The sequence below is a fragment of the Ornithodoros turicata genome, chromosome 1, assembly GCF_037126465.1.
Source record: "Ornithodoros turicata isolate Travis chromosome 1, ASM3712646v1, whole genome shotgun sequence".
Taxonomy (NCBI): Eukaryota; Metazoa; Arthropoda; class Arachnida; order Ixodida; family Argasidae; genus Ornithodoros; species Ornithodoros turicata.
Genome location: NC_088201.1, coordinates 16,043,333 through 16,062,575, shown reverse-complemented (window position 1 = coordinate 16,062,575; position 19,243 = coordinate 16,043,333). Strand labels below are relative to the sequence as shown.

Sequence of the window (19,243 nt, the reverse complement as noted above, 5' to 3'; positions counted from 1 at the left end):
TTTGCAAGAAAACATGTGATGCGGTGGGATCTCCAGTGTGACGTAGTGTGGCCAACACGTGACAGCGCGGGCAGGCATAGCACGTATGCAGTCAAAAATGCGGCGAAATCATGGGCTGGGTCGGAGGACTGACTGCAGAAATCGTTAGATAGGCGGAGTGTGGTGCCATATACGAGTTCGGCGCTACTGTAGGCAATATATTGTTTAAGTGTAGCGTGGATGCCTAGAAGCACAATGGCAATGATGTCGATCCATTAGGCTGGGTCCTCATGAGCCATGATGGCAGTCTTCAATAGTGTTCCGCGTGTTATGTAAACACTGCAGCGACTGAAGCGTCGCAGTGCTGGGTGCCGGACACCCTTGAAACTACGTTTTGCCCACCAGTGGGCAGATCACGTGACAATGACGTAGTTCTCGGTCAGAATGATGTAAGGGAAGTTGCAATGTCACGTGGATTTACGCTCCCTGTCCGAAGTTCTGCTGGAGCGTCAGCATTTTTCTACGTAAAAATGGGCGGATTTTCAGGCTTAACTGCACTAATTCTGCGGAAAAAGGACAAAAAATGTATCACGTAGCCTGGGATCCTGCCCCTTTGGAAAAATGTCATTACCGTAAAAGAAAATGGAACTAAGGGGCGTTGGCACTTGTCACCAGGAGTCGAAACCGGAACTGAACCGTAACCGAAAACCGCAAAAAAGTTATATTTTTTGCCGTACCGAACCTGAACCGAACTGTAAACATTTTTTCTCTCCCCTTGAACTAACCGGAACTGAACCGAAAAAATATGATGCGGTAACCGGTTCGCGAGACGGTAAAAACGCCTATACCTTCCCACTCGACTGCCGCGTACCAGCTCACTACATCGCTCGGAATCTTGCCGAATTCATAAAGCGGACAAATTGATAAACCAAGAAGTGGTGAGTCCATGCACCTCCTACAGCCTCACCTCCAAAAGGTTCACGCCATCCCTGTACATTTTTGTGACTCGAGGTGTAAAAAAATAAAATTAAAAGAGAGAGAGAGAGATGTGCTACACGACAGCTGTACTTTGCATTGTTGCCTCGGCTTCTTTCATTCAGCGTCGCAGTGTGAAGGCGACGTAAATTTTAATAGTTCACAGTGACATCCACAAGCAACGCAAACCTCTAGCGACCACGGGAAAGAGGTTGGCGTGTGGTCCAGAGCATGGAGGAAGGAAACACAGGAGCGGCCTCTCGCCCTCTTTTCAACGGGTTGCAGCGTGCCGGCCTGCGTATGGGACTCTGGGATACTCCTATCTACCAAGTGATCGCTTTCTTCTCTTTTTTTCTTCAGAAATAGACTTCTACCCGAGAAACGTCATCATGACGTTGGTAGACAGACTGAAACCGAAACAAATCGGAAGGGGAGGGCTGGGTTCCATGAATGGGAACTTGTTGGCTGCCTCCTATTGAAATAAAAGTAGGACCGAAGGTCGCGTCCCTTTCAGGGACCATCGTAATCCCCTCAAGACCGTGGCTTTCGGGCGCGACCTTGTTCGCCCCTCCTAGCTTCGAGCGTAGTTCAAGTCTACCAAACTGGTGGCGCTGTCGAACACTCTGACGTCATTTGTTTACAAACAGGGAGAGGTCTATTGGCGATAGCCTTTTGCGATGGAGTGCAATGGTATGCTGTACGCCATTTCCCAGCACTTTTCGGTACAGTAAAGGATGATCTGCTGTGAACTGCATGGTTCTTTGCACCTATGAAGTGTAGAGGTGAGGGAGTAAGAGGAAGGAAGGAGGAAAGAGGGAGCATCGCCGGAACTTGTTATTACCTCTCACATGTGGTACACTGATTAGCACAGCACACGTAAACCGGTTCGAACCGATTAATATCGGTTCAAACCCTTATTTTGGTTGCGCTGAACCCGAACCGAACCGATAACCTTGAACCGAACCCCAAAAACTAACGGTCCCGAGCCTTGCTTGTCAGCAAACGCCGTGCTGAGTACTTACAATGTTGAATTGTGCGTAGCCGTGATAACGTTATAAACTCATTGTGTGACAAGAATTTCATTAAAGTCACAACTTCGTCTCATACTAATAGGAAACGACTACATGCATTATGTAAACAATTTGGAGAGAACAAAGTCGCCATGTGTTTTGTGCCCCCAAGGTGGGCAACACTGTTTCCATGTGGGTGGACTTCAAATTTCTTGTTGTGTGGCGGCACCAAATGGTCTGCTTCAGTGCGTTATCTCATGGACTAATCTAGGCTATCACTGTCCATATCACCAAAGAATGGGAGACCTGATCACTGAGAACAATCGCTAGCTGTGACGCAGTGCTATCTCAGCAGTCAATACCAGACTGGTGACCAACTCGCACACATGTACCCATCGAAGCAGAGATGGACAGTACGGAGTTTACGTGGTACAAACGAAGGTGGTTGGTTTTATTCTCCGTGTGTGTGCTCAACATCTCCAATGCAGCGGTAAGGCAACCGACTTCAAATCATAGCAACTTGCAATTTTGGCATGATATGCAATACCACCTTTTTTTTTTTTTTTTTTTGTCCAGCCTGTCATTTACGTTAGTCCCAAGACCGTCTGCACGAATTTTTTTAATGCAAACGCTATTTGAGCTACACAGATGCCGCTTTTGCAGGTGGGTTATGCGGCCAAAGCGGACACCCAGTGGGAAAGCGCATGTAACTACTGGACGACTAATTACCTAAAATTCATTAATGAACTTTTAATTAGGTGTTTTCGGGGAAATGCGTGACAGCAGAATCGGAGGCGATCGTTATTTGAATCCACCCTCTTTTTTGAAAATCCTTAGACAAGCACGTACATATAAATCGTCAAATTTATATCCGCCAGGTGGACATCTTCTCGAAGAAAGTATGTAACTACAAGATGACTATAATTACCCAAAAATTCGTTAACTCTTTAATTAGGCAATTTCGAGCAAGAAAAAAAAAATGAAGGTAGCAGGATGGGGAGACGATCCTCGTTGAAAGTCATTCCATAGTTTAAAAATCCTGAAACGCGAACGTGCGTTGAAATATTCATCGCCTAATTTTGATATGCAAATCAGCCGAAACCGCGGCGACCGGGAGCACAGCGCGCATTTTAGAAGGAGCTGGGATTTGTGGTCATTCACTGCTGTGTCGCACATTCCACGCCAAATGATCCAAACATGCCGCCCGATCATCACCGATATTTATTTATTTATTTATTTTTAATTGTGCTAGTAGAGGGCTTCGAGTGAAGAGTAGTTTCGAAGGTCTCTGTTCAAAATACATTTTCTTCAATATTTGAAAGCGCTCGAAAGGTTGCGCCGAGTGAGAAAAGTGTACTTCACACTTTCGCGATTAATTGGTTCGTGCTTAATTCTATGACTTTCTGAATTTGATTTTATGTCAGTGGGAGGTGCGACACTCTACCCCGTACACCTCATGCAAAATAGGATTCCCTCTAATAGGACGCGATTTTCACTCTGTCATTTTCTACCGCCTTCATTTTAGAATTCAACGGTAAAATAAACACGGTCTCATGCTGTATGGTGTTCCAGGTGTGCCCAAAATGTTTCTTTTTTTTTTCCCTGAGTAGTATCTCCCGCGCTAGCGACACTTGAAAACGAAAGTTTCGCAATTTTGGCAATTTTCGAACTGGGTTTTCGGAGTGTGGCGGTCCAGATAAAAATAGTACCATTGTGTAATTCGATTGTAGAATGCTTCCACTATGTCCTCCTAAGAAACTACAAAACTACTACTTTACATGCGCGAGCAAACAACTTTGTTCTTTCCTTCAACGTGTATTACTTCACAGACGGTTGTGCTGCACAGTACAAAAATAAGGAAAGCCCTGGGCCGGGCTCGGGTTTCAGCCACCGGGCCCGGGCGGGTACGGGCTTGACAACGCCGGCCATGGTCGGGCATGTACGCGAACATATTTCACGAGACTGGACAGCTGAATTTTCGTGTCACTTTTTTTTCCCCCTTTGGGTATGGGATATCATGGTATTCTCATCTGAGAACTATCACTTTTTTATATGTGATCATGCTTATTTCGTGTAATGGGTCTGGATTTCACACGAGGGTCAGTTAGGTTAGGTGTTCTGACATAGTTCGTTCGCGTGAGAGTTCGAGAAAGGGGAACTAACACCGGTGCATGCGCAATAGAGCGGAGATGAGCCTCTCTTGGACCGCAAGGTACATACATATCGCCCACGCGCCGCTGCACGTTGCCTTCCCAAGCAAGCAAGCACAAAGCAGAGCGCGGCTTGCCGGCAGAGAAACAAACACAGCTGATCCGTTCGAGTGTACCTCGCTGCGCTGTGCTCTTTAGTAAATCTAAATACGCCTCCGGGACTCGAGAACATATAGAGCAGAGGCGGGCTGGGACCGGGCCTGAGCATGGAAACAGTCGGGTACGGGCTGGGCCCGGGCCGGCGGAGTCTGGCTCGGGCCGGTCCCGGGCTGTAAATCTATAGAAGACGTCGGGCCCGGGTCTGGTGCGGGCCGTAGCAGCCGGGCACGGGCCTGAAAATTAGGCCGTCACACCTTCCAATGACCTAAACATCACTTTGGTGGTGGAGGTGGTGCTGATGTAACTGCTCGCCGTAGTCGTGCCGTTGCAACGTCACGGCTATCGCGGGGGAGGGGAGGGATCGTGCTTCCCGTTGGGCTGTGTCTCAAAGCAATACAAAAAATCGCGAAAATGAAAAGTACACTTTCCCCACTCACCAGTTCCCGAGGCATAGTGGTTAGGATGACCGCTTTCCACGCAGGGACTGGGAGGCGATGCGGGTTCGACACTGGCTGTGCTGTATGGGATTTTCCCTAGGTTTTCCGGCATACTATCCAGACGAATGTCCGGCGCAGTTCCCTCTGAAGTCTGCCCAGGACGCATACTAACCCCCCCCTCCGTCCCCACTTCTTCCTGCTGTCCTCTCTCCATCTGTCCATGTCCGTACACCGCTCATGGCCACAGTTGCTTCGCGGCGCTAACATCGAATTTTTTAAAAATAAAGACTTCTCCTCCTCGGCGCAAACTCTCCAGCGCTTTCAAATATTGAAGAAAATATCTCTTGAACAGAGACCTTCCAAACTACTCTCCCCTCAGAGCCCAAAGACAAGCAAACCGCAGCAAACCTGCACAAAAAAAAAAAAAAAAAAAAAAAATGTCGGTGATGGTCGACAGGCATGTTTGGATCATTTGGCGTGGAATGACCCTGTTGTACTTATATATTACAGAACACCTTCTCCTATATATCACTGTTGGAAGGAGCTAAAACAGTCTATCAGGTTGATCACACCTACGTAGTAACTGTTGCACTGGTGATGCAAGCGTTGCCAATACTATCTGGCATTCCATCAATATTCATCATTGATGCTGTTGGGCTTCGATCATCGGTGAGTTCTGCGCCATTTACCCCTTCAATGTCTTCTTTGCTAGATAATATTTCAAGTAACTAAAGGAACAAGTGATTCCATCAGGAGCTGTCGCGCATAAAAACCGATCTAAAGGTATTGCGGCATTCAAAGTTTGAGAATTTTTGCTTTTTAATTATTTATTTATTCAGCCTGTATACACTACTACTATCAACCTATTCGACATTGCAGTTGTTAAAATAAAAAAAATCAAAGACAGTCATCACGTGTGTATGGCTCCTTCTAGAGTTTCATAGTATACTGAAGGTAGTATTTGACATTGCAGATTTGGCTTGGAGGCTTGATGAACGCTGTTGGCAGCATCGGGAAGGCAATCAGCACGCTCCCAATCTTTAAGAGTGCAGCTTTCACAAACAGCGTTGTCGGAGATGTCATCATAGCTCTTGCTAAGCCATTCATCTGTTTCATTCCCACTTATGTTTCATCAGCCTGGTTTCCCACGCGTGAGAGACCTATTGCTACCGCTTTGGGGTCATTGTGTAAGTGCAAGTTCAAGGGAGTATTCCTGGAACATGTAAGACAAACTTGCGCCTAAAATTCTGTCGCGTTCATTTTTCCTTGATTATGAAATGCTCACGACTTCGGCACATCGAGCATATTGTATGTGGCCAAGTTACATAAGCACATTGAACTCCCAACTACTATGCAACAAATTTTCTCAGCCAACAAATTTCCTTTGTTTCGTCTGTAGCCTATCTTATTGGCATAATCTTCACAAAGATATTTCTGTGGAACCCGCCCTACCCTGATCGCAGAGCAGCTGACATTACTAAACTGGTAAGGCGAACTCGTAATCGTTAACCCGTTACCGCTTTGCAGATCACGTTAGCTGTATTTTTTGTTGCAGAACAATATCTGGTGTGGAATTTCCGTTGCATCCTTCCTGATAGCATTGGTTGCAGTGAGAAGTTCTCGTCCTCCCTCGCCTCCAAGTGACACCGGCAGAGCTGTCGTCCCGCTCAGCATAAAGAGCATCGTAAAATCGGTGATGCATATACCACGTTTACTCGCATAATTAACGCACTTTTTTTCTTTTTACCTCAAAATGTAGCATCATAGAATGGGTGCGTTGATTACGAGAAGGAAAAATTGTAACTCAGCACAGTGACAAACACGTGCTACGGTCGATTACCGTGGACCACATGGGTCGGGACTGACTACCCCTGCACCCTTCCTCTATAGTGGTTGTGACAAACAATGAAAGCAGTAGATATTGTTCGGCCTATGCCGGTTGAGATGAACGGTGCTACAATATTTCTTATGTACCCAACTATTGGACACCCCTGCGTTACGCTAACATAAAACACAACTTTCGGAAATCAGGTGAAACGATATCTAAAACTGAATATGCTGCCCTTGTCCCTTGAAAGCTATTTCCCTAAAACGGGTTCACAAAAACCTCTAAAAAAAAGCCTCGATAAACTAAACAGTTTCAGTGTTGCAGACTCACGATATTCACTAACCTTTTCTTTTGCAGTTTGCCAACAAATCCCTCAGCACTATCTCACTCTGTGTGGCATGTCAACTCGCATTCTTTATTTATCTGGTCATTGATCTTGAACTGGTGCTATGTCTCAGAGGATATGAGTGGGTGAGGATCCATTTCTATACATTCACGTTTTGGCATGATGTGTTGCAGGAAGTGCTGGGTTCTGAAATGAGGTAGTTTTTGAGGATTATCGAATAAACAACCTCCAATTCGTTTGTTCCGCTGAAACGGATCCAGAATAAAGAGCAATAATCTACATCTGAAATTAATGAACTCTGTAGCACGTTGCCCACAGGTTGCCAAACAGGTTTCCCACCAGTAGCATAGCCAGGGGCGGTTTTGGGGGGCTCAAACCACCCCCCTCCAAAAAAAATGCTAAAAATTAAAAAAAAAAAACAAATCTTGCCTATGACAGTGCATTTGGCAAAGGAAAAGCCTCCTCCTCATAAGGAGTTCCCATAGAACCTTTCTCAAAATATTTTTCTGACTACACTACTGTTTTCCGCGGATAATTTCCTGGTGTCTCCACACAGTCGTGCTCGCGTGTATGTCTTTTCTTTGCAAGTGCACCATGTCTGTGTTCTGTGCTGTTGCTTGTAATAAATTAGTACAAAACTAGTAATACATTAGCACATACTAGTAATAAATTAGTACGACAAAACAAACTGTATCGCAACTCCCATGAGGTTGGTTAAAAATGGTCTGCACTGTAGTAGACATTGATGAGGAGCACTGTATTGACATTTTCATTGACCATTTCATTTTACAGAGTATGAACTTAATCACGCTGCTAGGTTTCCTCATCTCTGGAATTGTTGCAAGCTGCAGTGCAGGAATTTTGGTGGCTAAAAACAAAGACGTTAACCATGTCAGGAAGCTGCTAGTCGGTGCCATGTGTATTTCAATTTCTTTTCTGCCACTGGTAAGACATACTCCAATAATATAGCTGCTTGAAAAGTAAAGCAGTGTACATTTCGCTTGCAGACCATGCTGACTGAAAGATATACATTTGGTATCACCATAATCTGTATAATAATTGGGCTTGTAGGCTTCCCTGCATTCACATTAGGGCTTCACCTAAGTGATGAGTGTTCATATACATTTCTTCCTGAATATGCTAGCATGGGTGTCATCCTTCTGCTAAGGTACGTAACATCTTATGTTTCAATACCCTCATATTATCCATATACGTATCAACAATATTTTTATATGCAAACCCTTACACAAGCACTACCCGAAGTTAGGCCTCATATGTCACTTTTGTCTTTCTAGTCAAGTTTTCATCATCGTGTACAGAGGAATATTTGAAGGCTTGAGCAAACCAATATTGCATGTGAATGCCAGCAATTGCCCAACAAATGCACTGGTGTATAAACCATATGATCTAACAAGTAAGGAAGAACCTCTCATACATGCAAAATATCTGGCACAAGGTGACCCAGAAAATGCCTGTGCTACAGCAGAAGAGTATGACCTATCTATGTGAACTGCTTCTACTCTGTAGCCGATAACTGATGTGTGTACACTGGGAGTTTTTGGCTTACTAATGTGCAAAGTCAAAGCACACCTGTAGTTGCACACTTCTAAAAACAGAAACCTCAGATGTAGGAAGGCGTGAGGAAACATATGTGGATTGCAGCAAAGATGTGGCAACTTTTATCACAGTTGCAGATAAAGTGCAGGCACCAACATTAGTTCTAACTACATAGCTTTTATTGAAGCACACACCTCTACCAGCTGCATCCCGTGTAAAATCCATCTGAACAGTTGTAGTGGTTTCACCAACATGCAATCAAGTACAGAGCTGGAAACACAATAACCACTTTTCAGCAGATCAAAAATTGTCAATCACCAGTTCTAATGCATTCCTCTTTCAATTCTCTTACGTGAAATGTAATAGCTATAAAAATATTTCTTTCAGATCCCTTCTTGTGCATAGCAGGGCTTCAAGCTTTGTCCTCCATTCTTTTCATAGTGTTCTTTGAAACAGACTTCAAAAGATCCAGAATCGAAATGGTTGCACGTCTTCAAAGAATACTCAACATCAGACGCTCAGTGGAAATATGAACTTCTCAGTTTTACATTATGCTCTGCCAACTAAATGAACACGCTGCTTTCCAAATGTACCACAGTGTTGATTAAACTAAAATTGCTGAGTCTCACTGCAAACACTGTTGCAAGAACCTTTTACCATATGTGCAGGCACATTTGTGTAATAACTCATAACCATAGCTTATAACTAGGGGTGTGCGAATATTCGAGTTCTCAAATTCGAATCGAATATCAAACGCTGGAACTATTCGATTCGCGAATCGAATATCCAATATTCGATTTTTCGAATATTCGACTATTCCACGAATATGAACGACACAACCCGAAAGTGGGCTTCAACTGATGCTTCCGTGCATGAGGTGAAGCCTCCTTTACGAAATTGCCCTTGCTGCAGGACCAACACAGTGGGGACAGTGTTTAGTTTAAGATAAAGTTATCCAAAGTTAGTTTTGTAGACATCGTCTGTGGACGGGGTGGCGCCCCTCCCACATGCAGTTTAGCAGTGCCGACGAAGGACTTGATTTGATGTCTGTGAGGTTGCCTTTAAAAAGTTAGGACTCTTGAATAATGACTACATCTCACAAACAAGAAGGGTGTCTTAAAGATGTCCCTTAAGTCTAAAATTTCAGTAGTGCAACTTCCTAGGACGAGTGCAAAGAAACTAAAGGGTGTTCATGTCAAAGCTGAGGCAGGATGCCAGTTGTTTCACAAACGCCCTGTGGTTGTCTGAAACAATTACAACCTCATCCGTATAATATGCTACTGCCTGATATAAAATTTTGAAATGAAGGTAACCACTCCAGTACTCCAGTAAGTGTAGGCTCACCTGAAAAGCGGGAAGCACTCTCATGTAAAATTAAAGAGTAGGGGCTTTTAGCAGAAGAATTGCATGTCTCTCTTGTGACAGTTAATGCCAGAAAAATTACTCCAAAGCCATGGGCTACAAAATGGAAACGTTTAGTGCGAAAGTCGCATATTGTAAATTTTGCACGAATATTCGATATTCGATTCGACTTAATATATTCGGATTCGCACACCCCTACTTATGCTGTATTTTAACAATGGGCTTCTATGCTATCCTTCAGATACAGCAAATGCAAAGAAACTTATATAGTAGCACATGCCTAAAAGTAAGTGCTTAACCTTCATACACAACTTGTAGGATCATCAGCTTCTTTGTGAGGACAGAGGGTTAAACATTTCTTTACGTTTCACTATTAAAAATCAAGGCATCTTATAACTGTTACAGAACCTACCACTATCTATTAGGTTTTAACAGGATGTCCACCTGTGATCGGAGTACGTATTTCAAAATATTAGGTGCGGATGAAATGTTGGGAGACGCCTGCTAAAAACAAGTAACAAACAAAAAGGCTAGTGTCTACCAAGTGTCATGTGCACTAATGCAGAGCAGAAAGAGGAGAGTAATGCGTGGGATGATTTTCCATCGCGTGATTCCTTAATTACCACCCCCTTGCAGCAGGGCTCAACAGAAGTGTGGTAAATATGTACATGTATGTAGATATATAGAAGTCTCTCAATAATTTTCATGGACTAGTCCTAAGCTTTGAATGCACATTTGTTCTGGAATTTATAGTATTTGCACTTCAAAAAGGCACATTTGCAAAAACGTCTGTGAAGCCCAAAGTATGGTGTTGCTCACGGGTTTATTCTAAAGATAATGATGAATAATATAATGTAACTTAGACAAACACATCTTAAAGTAGCCGGTAATGTGCTTCTTCTCACGCTTAGCAAGCTCAAGAGGACAGCTTGCTGTGAGAAAACTATGACAAGATGATATTTCTAATTTGTCTCAACAAGACTTCCCTTCTTAAGATGTAATCACCAAAAAACTTTCAACATGGAACCCATTTTCATGTCTAAGATCAATCAATTCCTAAAATATACCCACCAAAAGCATAATTCAACTGCAGTGCAAGGTCTCAACAATGCAACGCAAACTGCATGATACAGACAGCTACAGCTAAAAATTGCATTTTAAATATTGACCAAGAGCCACAAGAGATCTATGTTGATAGAATACATTGGCTTGACATGACATGCAGAAAGAATTTAAAATACTGGACATATGGGCTCCTATGTAGGTGTCATCAACAATGTAGTGTCATGGTTGAAACAGAAACATGACTTGTCAAACAGTTGCAAAAGTTTGATGCCCTGGCCTACAAAGCACAATAGCAGTGTTGCACTAGAAAGACTCAACTTGGGTCTAGGGCCATTATATACCATGCTGACAAATTACTTCGAAGCAACACATAAATTAAGGAAATCAAACAACTCAGGAAAAGGGTGATGATGCCAGGACTGACTCTTGGGCGTTGGAGGCTTACGTGTTTGCGTCATCCATGTTTGTGGCTTGCCTCGGCTAATTCTCATTGTTTACATAAATTAAGATTTTGGTGCCTCCATTGTAGTTGTAGATAATTCAGGAACTATGAAAGAAGGAAGTCACTGAAAAGGTTAGCCAGCTGTAGGACTCGAACCCACATCTTCTGGATTGCCAGTCCAGTGCGCTACCAACTGAGCTATGCTAGTTTCAGTGACTTCCTTCTCTCATTGTTCTTAGGCACTTAAGGCTTGTATGTTGTGTTGTCCTTTCTTCTGTGTTCCAGCCTCAGAACATCAGAGAGAAACTGATGAACAAGAGATCCTTCATCAGAACATCAATTTCCATCTAATTCAGGAGCATTTCTGGAATGATTACTGCTGCAGATAGTCAATCAAGCATTCTATCTTCAATTCGTCATGCAGAGATTGCAGTGCGTTGCATTACTACTAGAGCCTGAAGTTTTAGGGTTTAACCAGATTCTTCCCCGAATTTGCACGCTGAATTGAAGGTTGCCTCTTTGGGGTGAAACCCGATTTTTACCCGGCAAGTTTCCCTCACTGGGACATCTGTAGGAATGCACTAACTTTCTTGTTTGACAGCAAATGCAGTTACATCACCTTTTGTACCAAGCCACTACAGTTAGTTTGAGCAACTGAGCCAGATTTCTCCCCGAATTTAGCATACTGTAAGTTTTTTCACCTGAATTCGCATGAATTTAGTGCACATGTTTATTAACCCGATTTTTACCTCCCGAATTTAGAAAAAAAAATTTCCCGAAAACTTCAGGCTCTAATGATTACTAACCGAAAAACAGCGACGTGAAAGAAATGCACCTGCGGAAGAGATTAAGTGGCAAAGGGTGACATTGCGCTCGCTCCCGTAATGTAGAACGTGTGTGTACCTTCAACAGTTTGCAGTTTGCACATACTTTGACACATCGTGATGTATACACTTTTTACCTGTGATGTAAGCTGATGTAAGCAGCTCTTTGTGCTCTTAGAGCCTTGTGTCGTAGAGTTAAACCTGGTTCTACCCACCACCAATATGGGCACTGCAGAACGGTATGAACTGTTCACCCGCTCGGCATCTCGTGTTCATCTGTAATGCGAGAAGCGCTTTATTCTAGTTTTCCACCTGGAAATCTGCTTTCCCACCCAACATCGCCCTACTTTATAGCTCTTGAAACATACCAGATTTTTGCGTGCGATATTTGTGTGGAACTGGATGAATAAGTGGTCGAAACAGGAGATTGCTTTCGCTGTAACATTGAATTAATTTCTAGAGTATTGACATATTACTGTCAAATCTAATGCAAGGTAACAGCTACAGAAGTCGTTTCCCAAGGTGTCGTTAAAATACACGACAACTGCAATCGGAACTTTCATATTCGGACAGGTGTCTCGTGTGCTTGGGATGGAGCCCATATTAACACACATATGTCTGTCTTCCACAGCTTTTACCTTTATGTTATGCCAAACCAGTATATTTGATCAATACAGAAGGCTGTCATTTTGCTACAGTTGAAAGCTATCCTGAAACCCAGCAGTACAGGTATGGTCTTCACAATACAAACACATCCCTACATAAAACTCTCATCCCTCCATATCCGTAAGCACCATACTTACCTACGTGTGCTTTTGCACAAGCTTTTAGGAGTCTTGTACAACTTGCCAAAGGCGAACCTTCTCGTCATCGCTCGCGGACGCCAATAGTCCAGGAACTTTGGGGTTCCACGCAATGCTATTGACATCTTGCTCATGACTGTCTGAGATAGTGGCTGCCAAGCTGAACGTAGGTGACTCACAGTCACTGGCACTGTCTTCTGCAAAAATGCGGATGATGTTGTCACCACATGCAGTGGCAATCAAGCCCGTGTTGGGACACCTGTTGTAAGGAAACCAACATGATTTTGAAATTATACCTTCCCAAGCAGCTTTATTTTGAGTACACGATTTTTTTTCTTCTCATTTTAGTACATAGAAAGTGAAAGTTCTACAATTTTGCAAGACCAGTATTCATTCACTAATTTAACATTTTCTACATACATGTATCAGCTAGCACTGTCTACTCTTTACGATCACCAGTGGTGTCAACAGTATATTGGAACGGTACATCTTTACAATAGCTTGTAACAATATACCTAGTAATCCCACCTTACTATTGTAAAGAACCTTAGTACGATCTTACCATTGAACATCATATATTGTCCGTGGATGGAAACCAGATACTGTACAAATACACTTCCATGTCGGATCTTCACCAATTGTTGCGACGCCTGGAAGAGAAAACTCTTAAGATATTGTAAGGGATAAAACACATAATTCTTGTCTGTTCTTCCTATCCATGCAACTTATAATGCCCTGTGCAGCGCCTATAGGGGCGCAGCAAGCGAATCCCCTAGCGGGAGGAGCGGACGCTTTTCCCAGGGCTCGTAGCTCGCACCACACCTGATGGTGTTATCGTGAAAGATAATGAGGTATGGCTTCTACAAGTAGAGCTGGAGTGTCCATACTCACGTGTAAAAATGGACATACTGGACCAGAATAGAAGGACATTATATATTATTCCATACCTAGCTTTCGACGAGGCCCCAAAATGCAAGGTTAAAGGAGTACTGTACTGCACGCAGGTGCAGCTTTCACTATACAGGGTGTCCCAGGAAACGTGTCATTGAATTATAATAAAAAAACTACACCACCTAGAGTCATGCGGTCAATCGCATTTGTTCTTATTGGGTTTTTGCCACCTCCTCATGTGAAGGTCGTGTAACGTAAGTTTAATTATGTAAATTTTTGCGAGCTTAAGTCGGAAATTTGCCTAGTAAAGGTCACTTTTTTAACCCACCAATGTGAAGAGCGTGTCTAACTTACTCAAATTAATTATAACTGACAGGGATATTCGGGAGCTATCCCATCGGAAAAAATAGCCGAACACCATGCTCTACAGAGGTTGCACAGAATAGCGCACGATGAAGTTTTCAGTGCAATCTTTGTCAGTCCGACGAAAGGAGGTTGGAAACCCAGCCCTCCCCGACACCGCAGAAAGAGATAAAACAGGCACGGCTTATCACGTCCGACTTTCGCTGGGATAATGCTTTCCCTCTCCCAATTTTAGGAACTGTTACTTTTTCTACTAGCACTCTGAGGGCTGGCTTCGGAACCTCCTTTCGTCGCATTGAGAGCGACTGCGCTCAAAAAGTCATCGCGCGCTATGGTCCGGTGCTCCGAAAACCATGATACTCGGCTATTTTTTCCGATGGGATAGCTCGTGAATATCACTGTGAATTATCATGAATTTGAGTGAATACGGCACGCTCTTCATATTGGTGCGGTAAAAAAGTGACCTTTACTTGGCAAATTTCCGAGTTCAGTTCGCAAATATTTACATAATTAAACTTGGAGTACATGTCATTCACATTAGAAGGTGGCAAAAACCTAATAAGAACAAATGCTGTTGACCGCTTGATTCTAGGTGGCGTAGTTTTTTTATTATAATTCAATGACACGTTTTCTGGGACACCCTGTATGTGCTTGGACTCAAGAAATGCTGTTTTTATATGTGTTCGACAAAACAAGAAGTCTGTATTGAAGTCTTGCGAGATGACAGTTCTCTTTGTGAAGCTGTTCCCAGACTTGAAGAGTTTTATTTCATGCACTTTGTGCACATTATTGTCAGTTTCAACATCACAAGCATGGCCATCGATATCAGACCACAGACACAAAACACTAACCATGCAATGTCAAATGGCTTTTCTTCTACAGATCTGGGAATTTTCTAGCGCTGAAATGACCGTTACGTAGACGGGACAGAGGGACAGGGGAGAACATGTACACACAATGAGTGGCAACTATCTACTGTTTATTTTCAGCAATTTTCCATTTCTGCCATGTCTGAAAATAAACAGTTGATAGTTAGCACGTGTTGTGTGCACATGTTCTCCCCCGTCCGTCCTTCCCGTCGACGTAACAGTTGTTTCTGCTCTCGAAAATTTTCAGGTCTATGGATTACGAACTAGTCCAAGGTAAAGCACTGTTTTCTTCTACACTGATATTTTTTTACACTTCTCGACACCCTGTCGAACGCGCGATCTTGAGCTCAACAAGCCAGCACGCTACCGACTCAGCTACCGGCGCACGTCCGCTCTGGCTAGGGTTGCCACCAGGCCGGTATTATACCGGCACGGCCGGTTATTCACTCGCTCTGCCGGTTGCCGGTAGGAAGGTGATACCGGCGGCCTTTTCCCGGTATTTGTGGCTCAACACCTTTCACATCGGCTTTTACGGGGTTTTCCTTTCAACATTCCACTACAGCTTGAATAAATCTGGAGCACAGACCCAACTCTGTAGTCACCAGTCGTTGTCTTAGGTATTCATTATTATTATCATTGTTGTCTTGAGCGAGTACACTCGTTCTTTCTTTCTCTCTCTCTCTCTGTATACTCTCCACCCCTCACCCACTTTCCCTTTCCCGCAAACATTTCCTCCTTTCCCTCTATTCCACCTCCTCTCCCTCAGCCGGTATTTTTCACTACGAAAGGTGGCAACCCTAGCTCCGGCGCACGTCAAAAGAACCCCTGGTGGTCGAAATTATCCGCAGTCCTACCCTGCGGCACGTGCAACATGTCGTCACGCTGCGCAGACTAACCTTACTTGTAATATCACAGTACCATTATTCGACACCCTGTATTTTGAAATACAATAGCTGATTCACCTTCTGGATTTTGTGGAGGATACTCCTTCCAGATTTTTAGCGTTCTGTCCTCACTGCATGATGCCAGCCTCCTGCCGTCCTTCTCAAATGAGATTCCCCAAATTGTAGATGTATGTGAGCTCCCAGTGCAGAAGCAGGCCCAATCGTCTCCATCTTCTTTAAAAAACCTAATGGTGTTGTCATAACTTGCAGACACAAGAACCTAGATTGAGAATGGTCATCACTTAACAAACAATGTGGATTTCAAACATTACTATCCAAGCTCTAATAGTGTTGATTACCTCCTTGCTTGGGTGCCAGAGTACCCTTTTCACATCTTGTGTGTGTGAAGTTTGAACAGAGGCACATTCATATTCATCATCACCGTATACTGGAAGGCAAAAACAAAACAAAAAAAACATGACATAGAGTATCAATGCCATCAGGCTTGGAATCAAAGTGACCGGCATGGGAGATTGAACGCACTTGCCACACCAGTTCTAATTTTTTTTTTTTTCTGTGAATAGCTCAGAACCACAAGATACATGAATAACGTTCATATGAATAGAGTTTGGATCTTTTCAGCTTCAATTTTTTTTTTAAATTTCAGTTTACCTTTGGATTTTATCTGGAAAGGAAATTTTTGGTTCTTTCAGCAAATACATATTCACACAAAAGTATACCAGTCTCTCCCGGTGAGGTGTATAGGATTTACAATCAGCGCAAGATCGTGTGGTCCTCGTCTTGCTTTTCGTGTGTGCGAGCACCGAGATATTGCCATCATTGTCACCAATGCAGAAAACATTGCGCTTAGGACTGTGCTGTCAATATCATATTCCCTATGACAGCACAGCCCTAAATAGCACCACTGTCACCTTCTCATATGACAGTTGGCATATCCTGAACATGCTACTAACACATGAAAAGATGACAACCCTGAAACTCTGTGATTGAGCCAACAGTGTGACCGCAACATAATTGCAAGAAATACTTTGTTGCTTTCATAGTGCTGTCACGCACAATAGCAAGAGAGAAGAAACAAGCAGCAAGCAAGCAGGTGAGCATGCGAGCACGATAGGCGAGCAAGATACTGACATGCTCTTCTTAGCCTGAGCAAACAGGAAGCTTGAATTCATATAGTGGTGACCCATCCTGCAATTACTGTATCGTAGTACAGGCACACATACTTTGCCCAGATTGCTTTATTAATGCACGCTCACTCTGTTTTGTTGACAATCCTCGGTTTTGTAAAATGCCATGTACACTCCCGAAACTGTTCAGCTGGCGAGGTAAAGCGCTGCACAAGCTAAAGCTTGCCATTTATCCAAACACTGAACGCTCCATAGCATTGCAAAGCCCCGAGCTTGAGGGAACACGAAGAAGAACGACACAACACGAAGGCTCAGAGCTTTCGTGTCATTCTTCTTAGTGTTCCCTCACGCTCGGGGGTTTTGCTATGCTATGGATCTGCACCAGCTAGCCGCAGTTCTCTCAGCTCTCTCAAGACTGAACGCTCGTCTGCTATCGTTTTGGTCCAAGATGGCCGCAGCCAATACAGCTCGCTGTGTGTGCTGTAGTGGCCTAGGATACTTCCCTTTTTTTGGTTAAAACCGGATTTCAAAAAACAAGTCCGGCATACCTTTATCCGCTTTTTCTTTTTCAGTTTAAACCAAAAACTCACCAAAAAAGTGACAAAAAACAAAACAAAAAGTGATGCAGCTTCACCGTATGGAGATAAACACCAACACTGCTTACAAAATGTTGATACAGAGGCTGCTGGTTTAAAAAAAAAAAAAACTCTTGGCACTGAGCTGCTGCACTCTCTTTGTCTCTGTTTCCAGCAATAATCTCTCTCTTTTCAAAAGCATTTTCCTGAAGTGGCCACGGCCACAAATGTGTAGCTCGGTCAAGCAGCCCAGTAATGAGGCGATTCTAGATAATAATTGCCATATGCAGTGCCATCTGGAAGCAATGTAACTCAACTGTACTACATCTGGGGCTTTCAGAGTCACAACATGACCACGAAAAACTTTTTTGAAGCGTAAATATTGGTATAATAATGTTGAAAAAATTTATATGCAGTTCACAGCGTATAATTACACCTGTGTCCCGAAACGTACATGCAAGGACACCATATTATTCTATTCCTCTATTAAGACTGCCACATTTTTGGCATCCCGTATTAAGCACTACCATGCAGCTCACTTTGAGACATTGGCAGCAGTCAGTACCTATCCTTCTTGGAAACTGGATTTCTAAAACCTCTCGTTATTTGTCAGCCACGAACGACAGGGTGGGAGAAATGTAAAACCATATGCTTGGTCCTTATAAGACACTTAACCCCAAAGCAAAAAGAAAAAACTTGATGCATGTCATGCCTCACTGTGTTGGGCAAGAATTTGAATTTATGCTAGATGACTCTCATTATAGCTCAGAACCATAGCTGTAACAAACAAAATGAACCGATATGGCAATTAAAATAGCTTATTTAAAAAGTTGTGGAGGAAGAGAACTTTTGCAGGAACATTTCAGCGAAGATTTCCGGACAACATAAGCTAAGCTGTCACATGGTTTTACAATAAAGAAAAGGGGCTAACCTTCCCATACCCAAACAGTTTTATCCCGACTGCACGTTGCGAGATAACGTCCCGAGGAAGACCACGCAGCACTTTTCACTTCGTTTTCATGCCCTTCTAGCGTTGCATTGCACTCAAACTCGCCACTTTTTTTGTCCCAAATGCAAGTGGTCGCATCAAAACTGGCTGATGCCAAAAAATCTCCACATGGCGACCATGAGATGCTTCTGATAGTGCGCTGATGACTTTCTGCGAGTATTGTTTTGCACACCCAGTGATCTCCTGAAAGCAAATAATAGGCGTTAAGCTTTTTTTTCTTCTGTTTGTACATTGCATTCCATCCCAGCTAGGAACGAACATACCTTCCCGACCCCAAAGCCTGATACTCTTATCGCCGCCACAGCTTGCTAGAATCGTGCCAGAAGGATTCCATGCCACACACCAAACTCTATCTTGATGTCCCTCCAAGGTGGCAATAGCCGTAACGTGCATACTGGGACGATGATCTACGAAACTGGAACGAAACTAACCGCAAAAGATTACAGTAGTTTCGACCAACAAACAACTAAACGTGCGCTCACACTGAAATCAAAACACGATAGCGGCTTTGGATTTGGCTTACCCTTCTTGGCGGCTCACCCAGTGTAGCTAGATGAAATAGATGAA

At 43.4% G+C, this 19,243-nt stretch overlaps 2 protein-coding genes across 7 annotated transcripts in view; one reads left to right on the top strand and one right to left on the bottom strand.

Moving 5' to 3' along the window:
* The window catches only part of LOC135377540 (solute carrier family 49 member A3-like), a 47,791-nt gene extending 38,689 nt beyond the window's left edge, over positions 1 to 9,102 (top strand). For 2 of the 3 annotated variants that reach the window (XM_064610039.1, XM_064610040.1), the window contains exons 3-12: positions 2,261 to 2,454; positions 5,221 to 5,379; positions 5,684 to 5,897; positions 6,110 to 6,195; positions 6,266 to 6,403; positions 6,896 to 7,009; positions 7,677 to 7,829; positions 7,892 to 8,052; positions 8,180 to 8,298; positions 8,829 to 9,102. In XM_064610039.1, the coding sequence (XP_064466109.1) occupies positions 2,371 to 2,454; positions 5,221 to 5,379; positions 5,684 to 5,897; positions 6,110 to 6,195; positions 6,266 to 6,403; positions 6,896 to 7,009; positions 7,677 to 7,829; positions 7,892 to 8,052; positions 8,180 to 8,298; positions 8,829 to 8,974 (1,374 nt within the window). In that variant the 5' untranslated portion in view covers positions 2,261 to 2,370 and the 3' untranslated portion in view covers positions 8,975 to 9,102. The remainder of the gene's footprint in view (positions 1 to 2,260; positions 2,455 to 5,220; positions 5,380 to 5,683; positions 5,898 to 6,109; positions 6,196 to 6,265; positions 6,404 to 6,895; positions 7,010 to 7,676; positions 7,830 to 7,891; positions 8,053 to 8,179; positions 8,299 to 8,828) is intronic. The other variant, XM_064610041.1, reaches the window with a different exon arrangement.
* Positions 6,940 to 19,177, bottom strand: LOC135377541 (probable cytosolic iron-sulfur protein assembly protein CIAO1 homolog). Of its 4 annotated transcripts, none has more exons than XM_064610046.1 (7): positions 18,940 to 19,177; positions 18,599 to 18,859; positions 16,304 to 16,392; positions 16,023 to 16,224; positions 13,500 to 13,587; positions 12,938 to 13,196; positions 6,940 to 7,070 (listed from the first exon to the last, which is right to left on the bottom strand). In XM_064610046.1, exons 1-6 carry the CDS (start codon positions 19,067 to 19,069, stop codon positions 12,962 to 12,964), a joined length of 1,005 nt encoding a protein of 334 aa, XP_064466116.1. In that variant the 5' UTR covers positions 19,070 to 19,177; the 3' UTR covers positions 6,940 to 7,070; positions 12,938 to 12,961. The 4 variants fall into 4 exon arrangements, with proteins under 4 accessions (XP_064466116.1, XP_064466114.1, XP_064466115.1 ...); XM_064610044.1 differs by lacking the exon at positions 6,940 to 7,070 and adding an exon at positions 8,603 to 12,410; XM_064610045.1 differs by lacking the exon at positions 6,940 to 7,070 and adding an exon at positions 8,603 to 8,711.
* Between the last annotated feature and the right edge of the window lie 66 nt (positions 19,178 to 19,243).

What these genes read in the sequence shown, in the direction of transcription:
- LOC135377541 (XM_064610046.1), bottom strand. Translation starts at nt 19,069, where the DNA reads ATGCACGTTACGGCTATTGCCACCTTGGAGGGACATCAAGATAGAGTT. An exon ending in CAGGCTTTGGGGTCGGGAAG is followed by an intron (nt 18,860 to 18,939) that starts GTATGTTCGTTC and finishes ATTTGCTTTCAG; the next exon opens with GAGATCACTGGGTGTGCAAA. An exon ending in ACAATATATGATGTTCAATG is followed by an intron (nt 13,197 to 13,499) that starts GTAAGATCGTAC and finishes TCCTTACAACAG; the next exon opens with GTGTCCCAACACGGGCTTGA.